This window comes from Ovis canadensis, chromosome 12 (assembly GCF_042477335.2).
Source record: "Ovis canadensis isolate MfBH-ARS-UI-01 breed Bighorn chromosome 12, ARS-UI_OviCan_v2, whole genome shotgun sequence".
NCBI classification, from domain to species: Eukaryota; Metazoa; Chordata; class Mammalia; order Artiodactyla; family Bovidae; genus Ovis; species Ovis canadensis.
Window position 1 is genome coordinate 32401179 of NC_091256.1, and position 17157 is coordinate 32418335.

General features: G+C 40.5%; 1 protein-coding gene across 2 annotated transcripts in view; it reads left to right on the forward strand.

Moving 5' to 3' along the window:
* Positions 1 to 12070, forward strand: part of TGFB2 (transforming growth factor beta 2) — a 95309-nt gene extending 83239 nt beyond the window's left edge. For both annotated transcript variants that reach the window (XM_069544614.1, XM_069544615.1), the window contains 5 exons: positions 1221 to 1353; positions 1478 to 1588; positions 3079 to 3256; positions 4917 to 5070; positions 9276 to 12070. In XM_069544614.1, the coding sequence (XP_069400715.1) occupies positions 1221 to 1353; positions 1478 to 1588; positions 3079 to 3256; positions 4917 to 5070; positions 9276 to 9434 (735 nt within the window). In that variant the 3' untranslated portion in view covers positions 9435 to 12070. The remainder of the gene's footprint in view (positions 1 to 1220; positions 1354 to 1477; positions 1589 to 3078; positions 3257 to 4916; positions 5071 to 9275) is intronic.
* The last annotated feature ends 5087 nt before the right edge of the window (positions 12071 to 17157 follow it).

Below are 17157 nucleotides of genomic sequence, written 5' to 3' on the forward strand. Positions count from 1 at the left end.
GGACTGCTTGAAACCAATGATGTGCACATATGGAAGGAAAATGCATTGTAACATCTGCAGGAACACTATGTGTTTTTGTTTTACAAGGTTTAAAGGAGCATAAATCAATCTTCTAGATATGCAGGCAGTCCTGTTAATAGACATTGATTAAGTCAAGTGCTGTGCTTTGAAATGATATCAAATTGATGACCTGATCCCAGCCCTGGCAAGGTATATGAACTTGTTGGAGAAACCAAACCTGTACACATGAAGTAACCACATCACGGTTAGACTCAGTCTCAGGAAATAAACATAAAGCAACAGGGCTTGAGCCTATAAGTACTAAGGAAAGGCAGGATATGGGTTTGGGTAGGGATTTAATCTAGTTCTTGGAGACTTAGAGTCGTGGTTTGACTGGTTCATAAAACACTATCATTTAAAGACAGAACGTTTTTTAAAAAAGTGACTTAAAATGCTCACTTCCTATAGAAACCCAAGAACAGACTGCAGTTGCTCTTAACTTATTTGAAATAAATGCATCTTTCTAAATTGTTAGCGTTCAGGCTGATTTCCTTTCAGACTCTCCCTCCACGCCGTGCCAGATTGCTCCTGCCCAAATTCGTTCTTTGTCTGCGGGATGTGGAATATCCTTATAAATCATAACAAGTCACAGGGAGAGCAAAAATCCCAGCTAGAGACTTACCTCCAAAGTTGAGGCATGTCCCATATTTTATTAAAATGGTGGTGGATTTAGGAACCAAGATTAGGGCCTTTGTCTCTTTATTTGAAGAAGATTTATATTCAGAGCCTTCCAAGGGTGAGCCCGGATCCTCTGACCTGGACCAGTCCTCTGGTCCCTCCCCACATCCCAGCTCCCCATACGAAATGGGAAGCAGAACAACAAAACCATTAACTTAATGGCATAGAATTTATGGCCGAAATCTTGCAAAGCTTGTGTCAGCAGAGGAAAATAATTACTGTCACTTTCTTTGAGACACTTGGCTTTATGGTTCCTGTCACCTTTATCAAAACACATGGCTGATTTAGTAGCTCTATTTTTCATGGCAAATGGCCTGGTGTTACTTTTTTATGCGTGTGGCCATGCCCATGAGATGACAATACTTGGGTAGACCGGAGCGGAACTCAACTTAGATAGTGAGTTGGGATACTGTGAATAGTTTGGGTTTAATCCTGCTGTCAGTATGCCAGCTGAGCTTTTCTCTTGCCCTTTCCTCCTCTAGATTCTCAAATCCAAAGATTTAACATCTCCAACCCAGCGCTACATCGACAGCAAAGTTGTGAAAACCAGAGCAGAGGGCGAATGGCTCTCCTTTGACGTCACCGATGCTGTTCACGAATGGCTCCACCATAAAGGTGACCACTGCTCTCTGTTTTCCTCCTTCGATGTTCACTGATCCTAAATTATTTGCAGAGCACTGGCAGATGGAGGGGTATTAGATGCACAGGAAAATGACCTCCTCGATTTCATATTTTCCAGACAGGAACCTGGGATTTAAAATAAGTTTACACTGTCCCTGCTGCACCTTTGTACCATCGAATAATTACATCATCCCCAATAAAAGTGAAGAACTAGAAGCACGATTTGCAGGTAAATGAAACTTGGGCAAAGGAGGTGGGGGAGGGAAGGCCTCTGTCGATAACCTGGGGGAATGAGGTCAGTTTGTGTGTGAAAATGAGATTTGTTTGGTCAAAGCTATGGTTGGGGTAAGATACATGAAGGCAGAAAGGGATTGGTTTCCAGTTTACATTGCTCGAAGCTGTGTGATGACTTGGCAATACTAATTGACAGACTTACCAGCCTTCCAGACTCTTAAAGAACCTGTTAAGCCCTTCATTCTTCATTTAAGCAAACCAGCATTCCCTCAATGCTAATGTTATAGAAGAAAAAGACAACATGCTTTCAAGGACATCCATTGATAATGCTCCCAAACCCAACATCAGGAATCCACCACTGGATTTCACAGAAGGATGTCCCCTCCTGCCACAGCCTCTGTAACTAACCTGATCTGTGTCAGAACACACCCTGGTTTTCTGGCTGATGCCCAATATTCCAAGTGGCTTCCTTATCAGGCTTTCATAATTAGTTTGCAAACACAGAACAGAGTTTTAGTTGTTCCCCCAGTCTTGCTTACCTTTTAGTGAATTAGCCAAAAGTCGAAGGGGATGAGGTGTTACCAAGGGCTCAAGTCATGTCTTCCACTAGACAACAAGTCGTTGGATGATGAGAGATGAGCAGAGGGTCTGGACCAATTGCGGGTGTAGCACTTGCTCCATACCACCAGGTTAGGGAGCTGATCACCCTTCCCTAGCTAACCCCACCAGGGACCTCCATCCCTTGGCCGAAGCCTCCAGTGGCCCTTGCTCACAGAAAAATCCTCCCAGAAGTCTAGAGATTTATTTCAGTCTCTAACCTAGTCATGATTCTTGAGAAGTACAGAGATTAAATGCTTAAGCTGGCAGTCTCTTGAGCATGCTCTGGGAAGCTCAGGTTTCTCCATCTCAGATGGAATCAGGAAAGTGTTGAGGACGCCATAAAAATCCATGAAAAAGCCCTTTCTTCACAGCTTCCCCAAACAGCATTAGGTAAGGGTGACTTCTGTTTCACTTGAACCTCATTCACGGCAGTTTAGTGTAAGGCTCAGTTTAGGTTCATGAGGAAAGTCTTTGAGTTGACCAGTCCTAGGAAGAGAGGAACCCAGCGGGTGACAAGGCATGTTCTATAGCCGTGTCATCAGTTGTTGAAGGCTTGAGCACAGCCTACGCTGAGGACTGACTGGACTACTGAGAACGAGTGCCCTTGGACTAGAGGTCAAAGACTCCTTCTGTAGTGACTTTCATAACCAACTCGCCCTGCCTTGGACACTGAACTGCCTTCTGACAAGAGCCCCATTTAGCCGTGTTCCTTGTCGCTGGTACTTGTCCTGTCCGTTGCTGTGGGGAGTGAGCCAACTGCTGCCGCTGCTGTGTGGTCATCACTGCTGTTTGTGACAATAGACAAAGGGGGGGAAAAAAGGTATGGCTGATTCTACTTGATGAAGGTAAAGCTAAATGTTTATTACCCGAATGCATTTTTTCAAGGTATTGATGGCACCTCTACCTATACCAGTGGTGATCAGAAAACAATAAAGTCCACTAGGAAAAAAAACAGTGGGAAGAGCCCACATCTCCTGCTAATGTTGTTGCCCTCCTACAGACTTGAGTCCCAACAGTCCAACCGGCGGAAGAAGCGTGCTCTGGACGCAGCCTATTGCTTTAGGTAAAGGAAATAAAAAGAAAACAAAAAAGGAATTGTGTTTCTGTTTAACTCCTGTACTGCCTTTGCCTTTTTTTTTTAACTGAAAATGGACTTGAACTGTAACTCGTTGCTTAAAGCCGGGGAGAGAAAAATAGAGCCATCGTATTTTGTAACACCAGAGGTTTAAACAGTTATTTCTATGCTGTCTTCATCAGTTCTTTAGCAATGAACCCACTATGAAGGGAGAAAACTAGCCCCTTGAGTTTCACCCCTCACCCCAAGTCTCTCTGAAGTACTTTGAGGCTGAAGGAGAAAAGGAACTCTCGACTCCCCAGAGCAAAGATAGGTTTATTTGAGGAGCATGATGGCGGCTCCCTAACTGGGGAGACTCGCCATCTGTAGGAGCCTTTCCTCTCCCTGAAGGGTGTGCGTGCATGCGTGTATGCTAGATTGCCTCAGTTGTGTCCGATTCTGTGTGATCTTATGGACTGTAGCCCATCAGGCTCCTCTGTCTGTGGGATTCTCCAGGCAAGAATACTGGAGTGGGTTGCCATGCCCTCCTCCAGGGGATCTTCCCGACCTAGGGACTGAACCTGCATCTCTTACGTCTCCTGCATCAGCAGGTGGGTTCTTTATCATCCACGCCACCTGGCAGGGTACCCATGGTCAGATCTCCTTCACAGACAGTAACAGTGATGAGAGAGATAGAAGAAAAGTGCTATTCGTCGTGTCTTTCGCTACAGAATACGAGAGAAGTGGGGGTAGCATAAACTGACCTCCTATTCCTACATGAGTTCATGGAGGGAAAGTGTGAATGTCCTTCTGTGGTTTCTTAGTGAGCCTGGTAAGAGAAAGGCTCTTTCTTTATGTTGTGAGCTATGGGGTGGTGAGAGGGCCTCACTGATAAAGTGCAAGGAAAAGGGTGTTTTTTGTTTGCTAGAGCCAGTGGTTGCACTAATAAGCAAGATTCCGTGTTTCTTGATCTCTGGTTTATCCCTAGATCCAGGGCCAGGAAATGAAATAAAGGATTTTTTTCTCAAAGGAAAATGCCTGAGACGGTTCTCTGTAAATAGCTGTTGTACTTTATCCATTTGCATTTGAAAAGGCAATAGAGGCTGGATGGCAAAACTGTGCTTTGCAGGTTGGAAGGGGCTTCGTCTCCATCTGCCACCTTTCTGTTTATGTCTCATCCTGCAAGGGAAGGGTTTGGTTTTTGAGGACACAGTTAAGAGAGTCAGAGTATAGAACTCCCAAGGGAAAACAGCCCAGCAAATCACCATCACACCCCATTATGAAAGTCTGTTGAGATTGCTTTACAACCTTTGAAACCTTGTCTGTGGTATATGCTCATATACATATGTATGAAAGTCACTCAGTTGTGTCTGACTATTTGTGACTCCATGGACTGTAGTCTGCCAGGCTCCTCTGTTCATGGAAGTCTCCATGCCAGAATACTGGAGTGGTAGCTGTTCCCTTCTCCAGAGGCTCTTCTCAATCCAGGAATCAAACCCAGGTCTCTTGCATTGCCAGTGGATTCTTTACCAACTGAGCCACCAGGGAACCCCAATGCTCATATTTATTTGTTGAATAAACATATGAGTCATTTTTCTGGTTTGGAATAAGGGACCTGGAGTGGGACGGAAATCAGCTTTAAAATCTCCATTGCTCTTTCTTTTATCAGAAATGTGCAGGATAATTGTTGCCTACGCCCACTTTACATTGATTTCAAGAGGGATCTTGGGTGGAAATGGATTCATGAGCCTAAAGGGTACAATGCCAACTTCTGTGCTGGAGCATGCCCATATCTGTGGAGCTCAGACACTCAGCACAGTAGGGTAAGTACAGGCTTCACTTGTCTCTTCGTTCTTGGGCTGCTAATTGTAACTGCTGATAGTTTTACTGAATGGATTCTCAATAGCCTCGTGCCCTTTTGTCACCACACATAAATGGATGCTGGAGAAACCCTTTTGAATGATGAGAAAAAATTCGGGCTGTAGGTCAAGGCAGAAAGCAATACTGATGAGTTTAGACAAGTAGATCTGGCCTTTCCAATTAGCCTGTAGGCAACTTAAAGACAATTTTGTTTAATTTTCTGTTTGTTTTATGTTCTTAACAGCTGTAAGCATAAATAGGTGGAATCAATATCTTACTAAGTGTCAGATACTGTTAAAATGTGCAGGGACCCAGTTCTTTAGGTGAAAAAAGGATGTGTTATCACTCAATCAGGGTCTATCCTACTAGAAAGAACACTGAGGACTTCTGTAGATGCTTTGGTGGAGTGATTCAGTGTTGTCGTTGTTCAGTTGCTGAGTCATGTCTGACTCTTTGCGACCCCATGGACTGTAGCCAGTCAGGTTGTCTGTCCATGGGATTTCCCAGGCAAGAATACTAGAGTGGGGTGCCATTCCCTTCTCCAAGGGATCTTCCTGGATCAGGGATCGAACCCGCATCTCCTGCATTGGCAGGCGGGTTCTTTGTCACTGAGCCACCAAGGAAGCCTGAGTGATTTGCTTGCTTGCTAAGTCGCTTCAGACATGTCTGACTCTGTGTGACCCTGTGGACTGTAATCCTCCTGTCCATGGGATTCTCCAGGCAAGAATACTGGAGTGGGTTTGCCATGCCCTCCTCCAGGGGATCTTCCTGACCCAGGGGTCGAACCCATGCTTCTTAAGTCTCATCTCCTGCATTGGCAGGTGGGGCTTTACCACTAGCCCCACCTGATTCACTGGTGTATAACAATTACAAAATCATTTAATTTCTTTGAACCTCAGTTTCTTATCCGTAAAAAGAATAAAGATTATTTTTTGAAATAATAATGTCCAACTCAAGAGTAGATGTGAAGAACATAAGGTGATATATGAGACAATGATTTGAAAATCAGTGTCTCTAAGTCTTTTTGAATATAACCTAGAGTAAGTGAGAATCTGAAAATTTTATTAGGTTACTTTGATGAGGAATGAAGTCTCATTCAGAAGTCAGGTCCCAGAGTAGATGCCATGAGTTCCCAGCCCAGATTAAGACTTTTCAGATCAAGACTTTTTCTATGTAATAGTGGTATTTTTCCAAATGCTTCTTTCCTGGTGCCTTGTCATGTAGGATTTTAGAGATGGAAAGGACTTGATAAGTTATCTTGTCCACCCTGTAGTACTATCCATAAAATAGATAAATAACAAAGACCTATCGTACAACACAGAGAACTGTGCTCTGTATTTTGTAATGATGTATAAGGGAAAAGAATCAGAAAAAGAATATATATTAAAGATATATATCTATATAGGGTTGACCAAAAAGTTCGTTCAGATTTTCCATAACATCTTAACCCCAGTGATTTTTTTTGGCCAGCTCAATATATATATATATATATATGTATAACTGAGTCACTTTTCTGTACACCTGAAACTAACACAGCATTTTAAATCAACTATATTCAATAAAAAAAATCATAATATAAAATACAAAAAATTGGTTATATTGTCCAAATCCTTCATTTTTTCTAGAAAAATTAGGGTCTATATCATGTAGATGACTTACCCAGGATCAAACAGTTGGTGACAAACCAAAGCTTAGGATGCAAGACTCCTGGTTTTGTAACCAGACCTTCATTTGCTCTGTCTTGGCTACACATTGGGGTTATGCCTCTGTAAATCTTCTTATTAAAGGAGCATTAGAAAAATTGCCTTTCACTGCAGGGTAGGAAAATGAATCCGCTGCCAAAAAGAGATCGCATAATGCGTTCAGCTGAATTCGAGAGTTTGGGGAATATCCATTATTTTGGACAATCTGTCTTAGAAAATGCCTCTTGTGTTCAGTGCAAGAATCACGTGTTGGTGGAGGATAAAGTTTATTTATTGACAAATGCTTACATCCACAAAACTTTCAGTTGACAAACATGGCCCCCCTTCCTTCAGCTGTTTTGCCGACTCCCCTGGAGATTGTTGGCTCTCGGGACTGACCACGTGCTTGGCCATGTGAGGGAAGCTTGCTCCTGCCTGTCCCTTTGTCTGAGCTCTCAGGCCAGGCTGCTTCAGCTGGGCTGTGGCAACAGTAGCCGTAATGTGGGAAGGCCCCGTTGCCAAGTAGAAACATAATTCTCCTTCTTGATACACAGAGGGAGTGTGTGAAGGCTGAGACCATGCTTGTTTTTCAAGGAGAGAGGAAGAATCACTGTCATGATCACAAATATGTGGTTTGGACAGTTACCCAAAAAGCCAGAGGTAGCTTAATAAAGTAGTCAGTGTTGGTGTGCTGAACAGATTTTCTGTCTTAGGCTGAAAATGTTGCCATGGATCTCGAGGAAAAGGTCACTTGGTGTTTGACTAACACGTTAATGGCATCCTTGGAAAGGTCTCTTTATCATCACTGGGGATGTGCCATACTTCTGTTGGTAGAAGTCACATGCTCCTTTGATAGAGGACAGGGTTAAAGGTATAGCACAAACTGTAGAACTTCCTTTTCATTCTGTACTTATAGCCACTACTATTTACCACATGAAAAGTTAAATGGAGGGTTGATTATTATTATTATATTATTATTATTATCATCATTGTTATAAGCAAAATGTAACCAACTGGATAATTAAGAACATAGATTGCTTATTTTTTCTCATGATTGTATTTATGAAGCAATGACAAATGAAAAGAATTTGAACTTTTTTTTTCTTCTAAATGAAAATTTTAGGTGGCATTAAATTGGCCTGAGAAGATGCTTAGCATAGAAATATTTCACACTGCAGACAGGTGTCTTTTGCTCTACCTAAGGATAGATTAACATTCTGCTAAGAATTTTAATAAAGAAAACGTTATTCTCTTGCTTATTTGTGTATTTGTTTCTTCACCTAGCACATGAGTCTCATTTTGTCCAGAGAAGTCTTACTAGGGCTATAAAGTTTTACAAAAAGAAAAATGAAGTGTATAGAGTCTCTGACCTCAAGGGAACTCTTCGTCTGGGTGGGGATTGAAAATATCTACCCATGAAACAACTTCAGTTATGAAGTGTAGTGCCGTGCTTGTGGGTAGTCACTCAGTTGTGTCCGTCTCTTTGTGACCCCATGGACTGACTGTAGCATGCTAGGCTCCTCTGTCCATGGGGATTCTCCAGGCAAGAATACTGGAGTGGGTAGCCATTCTCTCCTCCATGAGATCTTCCCAATCCAGGGATTGAACCAGGGATTGAATCCAGGTCTCTCGGCATTGCAGATGGATTCTATAGCTCAGTTGGTAAAGAATCCACCTGCAATGCAGGAGACCCCAGTTTGATTCCTGGGTTGGGAAGATCCGCTGGAGAAGAGAAAGGCTACCCACTCCAGATTCTGGCCTGGAGAATTCCATGAACTGTATAAAGTTGCAAAGAGTCAGACATGACTAAGCTACTTTCACTTCACTTCACTTCTTTACCATCTGAGCCACAAGGGAAGCCCAAGAATACTGGAGTGGGTAGCCTATCCTTTCTCCAGGGGATCTTCCCAATCCAGGAATTGAACTGCATTGCAGGCAGATTTACAAGACCAAATGCCAAGTTTGGTATTTGGACCTAGTTTTCTGAGGGCCTGGGAAAGTGCAGACAACAAAGCTGTGATCAAAGTAAAGACTCATTGGAAAAACTGGAAAATCTGTTGAATGAGCAGTTTTGTTCAATGTATGAGAAAAGGATTCTGTAGGAAAATGATAAACTCAGGGATTCTTGGGAATGCCTCCCCATTTGACTATAGTTGGAGGATAAGTAAAATGTAAGCCCCAAATCATTTAAACTGCCTACTCAGTACTGGAACTGATAATGTTGTGCGATGGTTCTCTTTAAAAATAACTGCCTTAGTTTTTTGAGAAATCTCCAGACTGTTCTCCATAGTGGTCAGGATGAAGGGAACACGTGTATACCTATGGCCAATGCGTGCTGATAATTCATATTCATATTGTATAGCAAAAACCATCACAATAATGTAAAGTAGTTATCCTCCAATTAAATAAATACATTAAAAAAATAACTGCCCTTAATTTTGTTTGGGCTTTTCCTATGTTTTCTTTCTTCTCCTGCGTTCTTTCAGGTTCTCAGCTTATATAATACCATAAATCCAGAAGCGTCTGCTTCCCCTTGCTGCGTGTCCCAAGATTTAGAGCCGCTCACCATTCTCTACTACATTGGCAAAACACCCAAGATCGAACAGCTTTCTAATATGATTGTCAAGTCTTGCAAATGCAGCTAAGATTCTCGGAAAAGTGACAAGATGATAATCGCACGATGATGATGGTGATGATGGTGACAGAGGCGATGTTTGTAACAAGAAAACACAAGAGAGCCTTGCTTCATCAGTGTTAAAAAAAAATTGAAAAAGCGGTACTAGTTCAAACACTTCGGAAGTTTGTGTTCTGTTTGTTAAAACTGGCATCTGAAACGAAAAAAAAAGTTGAAGGCTTTATATTTTACCTACTCTGTAAGTGAGAGAGACAAGAAGCAAAACCTTTTTTTTCTTAAGAAAAAAATAAACACTGGAAGTATTTGTTAGTGTTAATTATGTGAAAGAAAAACAAACAAACAAACAAACAGGAAAATCCCGTTCAGTGGAGTTGCTGTACATATGTTCTTATCCCATGCCTCACTTGATTTTTCTGTATTGCTATGCAATAGGTATCTTTCCCATTCTTACTCTTAGAGTTAACAGTGAGTTATTTATTGTGTGTTACTATATAATGAACATTTCATTGCCCTTGGAAAATAAAACAGGTGTAAAAAAAGTGGAGACCAAATACTTTGCCAGAAACCCGTGGATGGCTTAAGGAACTTGAACTCAAACGGGCCAGCAAAAAAGAGGTCATATTAACAAGATGAAAAATGCGAGTGAGATCTACTATATGACCGAGCGAGTCTGCATAAAGAGAAAGACCCTGCAAATACATGCTCTGTACCAACTGCCCGAGGAAGCTTCTTGTAAGGTTCAAAACTGAAAAGCCTGTTAATAAAGGAAACTTTCAGTCAGATTAAGTCTGTAAGATTTTTTTGTTCTCCTTAATTGTAAATGGTTCTTTGTCAGTTTAGTCAACCAGTGAGATGTTGAGATGTTTAAACACGTACTGGTCAAACTTCAGACCTTAAAGTATTGCTGTGTAGCTACGCTCTAGATTTTTCTTTCATTTCGGTGTATGTAACCGTACCTATATTATTACAATAGATGGGTATAGAAGCCAGTATAATTGGAAACACAACTGCAGATCTCTTTTGCAAATGATGGAATCAAAACATTAACTACTTTATGTGTAATGTGTAAATTTTTACCATGTTTTTTAATGTTCTATAGTAACGCCAACTCTGATTTAGATTGGACTTAAACTTGGGCTCTTTCTAATGATCGTTGGGAATCGTGTGTTTCCTTTAGCTGGCCAGAACTTTTGAATAAAGCCCCTGTATTTTGACTTGCACTACAAATACATGTTTGATAGTATTTGTTCCACTTGTGCTTTTTCATTGTCCATTACTATGACATAAACTACCTGAGTCCACTTGTCCTTTTTTTCTGTTATAAAAAGACATAGTTTTTCTTCATTTTCTAAGCATCATTACTAATCAATTCAGACATTAACAAGCTTCTATTTTAGGAAAATTGGGGATTATAGATACATAGATAATTGAGGTGAAATGTTTAGTTTTAGCAAGGGCTTAAGGATCTGACTGGAACTCAGAGTGTTAGTGACTGGTTTAAGAAAGGTGTCTCTAACTTGGTTTAATCAGTATTTTCACAGAATTCTGCTGTTCAAAAAAAGAGCAGACAGATCACAGGAGACAGCTTTTTCTTTAATCGAGTTTTTAGTGTTCAGGGAAAAATGGAAAGATTAACATTTCAGTTGATTTTTTTTTTAAGGAAGAAAAAATAAACCCATGTCAGCATAAGTCATTTAGTGTATTTCACTGAAATTAAGGTTTTATAGATGTTCTTGAAGGTTGCAAAGGCACAAGGCAAATTCTCCCATGATCAAAAAGTCCTTTCTTTCCTCTGAATGAGACTTACCAAATCAGAGGCTAGAATTTACCTTCCCGAAATACATGATTTGCTACATTTTTGCAGAGGAGGTAACCTTATGTCAGGGTTTGTAGGATATGTCAGTTTGTCAGTTGTCTCTTATTTAGCTTTAGAATAATCATTAATAGACAATGGAATATTTGCAGTTTTACCTAAAGAGCAGCACAGTGAGGTGTGAATCCAGAGTGAAGTTGTTTGATATAGTATACTTCCTTTTCTTGGAATTTCCTGGCCATTATTAAAATGACAAATTGGATTTGTTTGAAAACTGGAAAAGCAAGAGATAGGATGCCACAATACCAAATAACCTTTGGATCGGGTGAAACCCAATCCCAGATTGGAGTGTGTTGGTTTTTTTTTTTTTTTTCTCTCTCTTCCACTTTTCTATTCATTCTATGTAAATCACTTTTATTTCTGCAGGTATTTTCTTCTCAGATAGAATGACATTTTTGTTTTGTATTATTTTGTCTTTCCTCATGAATGCACTGATAATATTTTAAATGCTCTATTTTAAGATATCTTGAATCTTTTTTTTTTTTTTTTTAGTTTGGGGGGTTCTATAAGGCCTTTATTTCCCAAAAGTAAATATTGCCATGAGACGGGAGGGAGGTGGGAGGGAATGGGGAAAATGTTAGTATGTGGGTGGGTTGGGGCTACAGTTCTTCTGTGTTAAACAGCAATGCAGTTTTATGGTTGGCATGATTTTTTTTTTTAATGGAACATAAGAATAGCTGTTTTGTATTTTGATGACTGATTACGCTGTATTTTAACACAATGTATGTCTGTTTTTGTGGTGCTCTAGTGGTAAATAAATTATTTCAATGATATGTCGATGTGTTTTTCCTGTCCATTGTGGAGATCAGAGAACACTTCTAACGCAGAGAGTGTAAGTTCAAACTTAGAAAAGTCGTACCAGCTTTAAGATCATGCTTTTTTTTTTTTTTCCAAAGAGATTCAGTCCAGAGATGTCATACTTTATAGTTCAAGAGCCAGGATGTATCTATCAAAGCCTGAAGAAAACCCTGTGCAGTCTTTTTATTCCCTTGTTTATTGCTATTTGGTAATTGTTGGAGATTTAGTTTCCATCCAGCTTGACTGTCTACCAGAAAAAAATGCAGAGAGATGTTTGGACCATGCTTTGGCTTTCTGATCCTATGTTCTGCCAACCCCAGGGCCAAAAGAACTGGTCTAGACAGTATCCCCTGCAGCCCCATAACTTGGATAGTTGCTGAGCCAGCCAGATATAACAAGAGCCATGTGCTCTTCGGGATTGATCGTTGAGAGCAGCTACTCCTCTCTCTATTTCTCCCCTACCGCTGTACCAAAAACCCCTTATTCCCGCAAGCTTCCTTGGCTGTTCCCTACAAGTCCAGACTTTGCAAGCGAGTTGCCAGTCTCTTAATAAATAGAACTAATTTAAAAAAAAGTCACTGTGGCTCTATCTGATTGCCCGCTTTATCTCATGAGAGAACTAGTTTGTGCCTGCTGTCTAAAAACATCACCTAGAAACAAACCATCCATTCAGACGAATAGGTAGAACAGAAAATGGTTCCTTTTCTGCCATTTGTGTTTCATCTTTTATATTCAACTCATAGAGGAAGTGTTTCACTTTGAAATAATTCACGTGTGCTTCTCTGGAGGGGCCAGTACCAGGCCAGTACCACCTCACATCACCTTTATCTGACATGTGAGAATAAGAGGGTATCATAGGGTTCTGATACCCTCATAGGGTTCTTAGGGTCACCTAAGAGCTATATCAGCTTGGACAAATTTGTCAGCCACTCTGAGCCTCTGTTTCCTTATCTTTAAAATAAGGATGAGATGACCGGCTCTACAGGGCTTTGCATGTTTGCTTCTGTGCCCTTACTATTGTTAAGTAAATGGACGTACAGAAAGTACTTTGGTGTTTGGCCTGTAGTTGATGGTCAGTAAATCATAGACTTAACAACATTTCCCAAACTGAGCTGGTTTGGCCTCAGCAGTCCTGTTGTAATGAACTTTTTAACGTCTGTTCAGACTTTGAGCTGGGGCCATATTTCTTCCTCTTGTTACTAAATGTGTAACCTCCAGGCTCTAATCTCATCAATGAATCAGGCCATCAGTTATTTCAGAGAATATTCTGTCGCTCTGTTTCTTAACTGTTTGGTTACATGACTGACAAGAAATTGTTTCAGATGGTGGGGAAATGTTCAGGTGAGACTTTGCTTCCAGTCCACCAACTGAATTCAAATTAACAGAGTCAAGGTGGTTAGTTGAAGGACCCATTTTCTAAGATGATGGTTGTGAGAACTCCAGTTTGTTGAGCACCCACCAGCTATGGTCTTTATTATCTTACTTAATCTCACATATCACCCTAGGATGTAGGGTTTTTTGATAGAATTCCATTTTATAGAGAAGTAAGCAGACTCAGAATGGTTAAATGACATGTCCAAGGTCACCCAGTTTGCAGGAGGAGGGTCGAGAACTTCATTGTTCAATACACTAGCTACTAGCCATGTGTGACTTTCAAGCTATTGAAATGTGGTGAGTCTGAACTGAGATATTCCAAGGTATGATATACAAACCATTCTTTGAAGACTTAGTACAAAAAAGAAAGAATGTAAAATGTCTCATTACCTTTTTATATTGATTACATGTCTAAATAATACTATTTTGAATATATGGGATTAAATAAAGTATATTATTGAAATTATTTCGGCTGTTTCTTTTTACTTTTTTAATACAATTACTAGAAAATTTAAACTTACATATGGGACTTGTACTCATACCCTATGTTCTATCTCTCTAGAATTTCTTTTTGATTCTTAGAATTTCCCCATCTCTCTGCTTTCTCTGCCCATCTCTTCCTGCATGCCATCTACTTTATCCATTAGCACCCTTTGCATAGTGTTGTTTGTCAGTCACTAAGTTTTGTCTGACTCTTTTCACCCTCATGGACTGTAGCACACCAGCCTTCCCTGGCATATTAATCATAATTGTTTTAAATTACAAATCTGGTAACTCCAACATCCCTGCCATGTCTGGTACCATCTATCTCTCCATCCTTGGTGGGAGGGGGGTTGCCTAGTTTCCTCTTCTCTCTTTTGGATCCAAGAAGATTTACTGATTTTTTTCAGTCTGTTCAGCTTTTTATTAGTTGTTAGGACAGAGTGGTGATTCCTAAGCTCCTTACACGTGGAGCCAGAAGTTCTTTCTACCTCTGTTAGACAGCTCCCTATTCGAATAGAGAATAGAATCCTGTAGATTTTGATAACAGCTCTGTTCAAAGACTAAGCTATTCCCATAAACTCTATGACCAGCTTTTGTTTTTGTAATTAACCTATGATTAAACAATACTGAGCCAAACACTATGAGACTGTTTTTGTAGGTTGTGATTTGTTGAATGTTGCCAGTTCTTTAGGGTTCAGCCTAATAGTTGGAACTGATTGACAGATGTATTAATGAAAATACAAATAGCTCTACTGGCAAATCTCTAGATAAAATAATGATTACATATCAGCAAAGCACTACTGAGACAGTACAGCCCATTTCTAGGGTAGATAGACTATTGTAGCAAATATTTTCAGTCCATAGAAATCTTCATTAATGTACCTGTAAGGACGTTTTCTACTGTGTTGAAGTGGGCTGGGAAAGCCAAATACTCATTGTGCTCCTTCAAGTCAGTGAGAAGACATTGCTTTCCTATCCGTGAATAAACTGTACCACCTTTACTAACGGGTCTTGGAAGGGTGGATCCAGACTTTGTGTTCCGGAAGCTTATATAAAGGAGGATCTTGTTTTAGAGAAAATCAAAATTACAAACACAAAATTAGAGTCAGAGCCTTTGAAAAGGCCCATAAAAGTGAGAAGCTGGAACATTCTGAGCTGTAAGAGCTTCACTGAAACTGGCCTTGGGACTTCGAGCTAGCACATGCCTTTGTTCCTATCAGATGGTCACCTTGTAATTCTAGCAAAAACTTGATCCCATCTCTTTTTCAATCATCTATTAAATCACATCTTGTGTGCTGAACAAAGGAGAAGATGACCATGGTTTTTCTAACATTCTGGATCAGAGGAATAGAAGTGATGTTATTTTTATACCTCTTTTGAAACACCCCATGAGATTGGAGATACAGTTCATATAAATATCAGGTAGTTGTATCATGGATACGAATAACTTCTGAAATTGCAAATTTCAAATAACTTGGTTTGAAAGGAAAGAGTTGCTTTGATCCCCTCCCCTCCCCCATTGGGATGAGTGTACTTGTGTCCTTATGTCTGTGAAACACTTTGTAGTTGATTTCTCTATTTCAGCAAGCAATGGCTGTTTGGAGAAGAGATGAGTGTGTTCCTGTAATTGGGCAGAGACCTAGTAAAAGGAACAGAATGTACTGAGGGAGACTGTGTGATCAAAACTAGGAAAATCATTCAGCCCAAGAGAACAGACATAATTAAACAGCAAAGCAAGACATTAGTGGGCAAGAAAAAGGCCCAATGCCATTTCTGAGGCTCTTCCCCCAAAGTGGGATTTTTCTCTTCCACAGATTCCAACCCACCTAGAAGAACACAGATGGGTGACTCAGCTGACATTGTAAATGGCTAGCCAGCCCTAGAGATGGAAACCCTCTCCTCAGGCCCAAATCTCCATTCTGATTCATATAGAAAATCCTGAATCTGAGGATGTTGGGCGCAAACAAGTTAAGATATTGCATAATCCCATCCAGCTCTGAATTGGATGTGAAGTCATGTAGTTTGGCTTGTCCTCAAGCATGGGTGTAACACTAATTTCTTCATTTGAAGCAAAATTAAGTGAAACAGTACAGAAAATAGAGGAGGGCTTTCAATCAAGCGGTGGTTGTCCATTTCATGAAGTAATAAATTTTGCATCACCGAGTGTGCACATCTTCCACTTGCTCACACCCTGGTGTCCTCCAAAGCCACTGGCTACATTCAAAGCCCTACAAAGGTAAAATATGGAGAGAAGGTGGCATAGCAGATCTGAAGAAGGCCCAGGGAGGTCTGGCAAACCCTTGACAGCAGGCTCTTACAGTCAACCATGAGGAATTATTCCTATAGAATTTTCCTCAAGGAGATTAGCTAAGTAGGTAGATAGGTAGGTAGATTTTTTTTTAAAACATTTATTTTATTTTGGTATTCTTAGGGGTGTAGTACAGAAAATAATTCCAACCAAAGGTGCTAGTGAAACAGGAGGGAGGCAGGCAGGGCACAATCTTTGAAAGAATGACACAGCCCAAAGACACAACATAACCTAGGTCAATGTAAAAATAGGTCAAGATGGTGGGTGAGTCAAATTCCACTAGATCTTGAGCCTGAGTATATGCTCATTGTAATACATTAGCATGCTAAATGATACACCCATTAGGCCATAACAGTTTCGAGGTTAACGTTAAAAGACTGAGTGATGTCCAGATTCCTAGAAATCTCTGCCTCCTTCCCCAAATAATTGGAATAATCTTCCCACTCATTAGTCTATGAAATTACCCAGCCCATAAAAACTAGCCGTGTCATATTCTAAACTCTCTCACTCTCTCCCTTCTTCTGGGACGGCCCATGTTCTATCTGTGGCGTGTGTTTCTCCTTAAATAAATCTGCTTCTTACCTATCACTTCATGTCCAAATTCTTTTGTGACTAAGTGAGAACCTTTAATTCACTGGGAATACTAGGGTCGATTCTGATTTTTTCCACTTGATCTGGGATCTGGAATACTGACACCAGTGAATACTCAGGGCACAATGGAAGTGGGGGGGTGGGGAGGGGAATGAAGGGAGACAAGGAGGGAGACAGGAAAGGGAGTGGGTTACATGATCACCAGACTTGACGTGCATCACACATTGAGTCAAGAGATTGGTGTCTGTATATAACACCAAAGTAGCTAAACAAATGTGGTGAGAAATACAGAACAAGTTAGTCAAC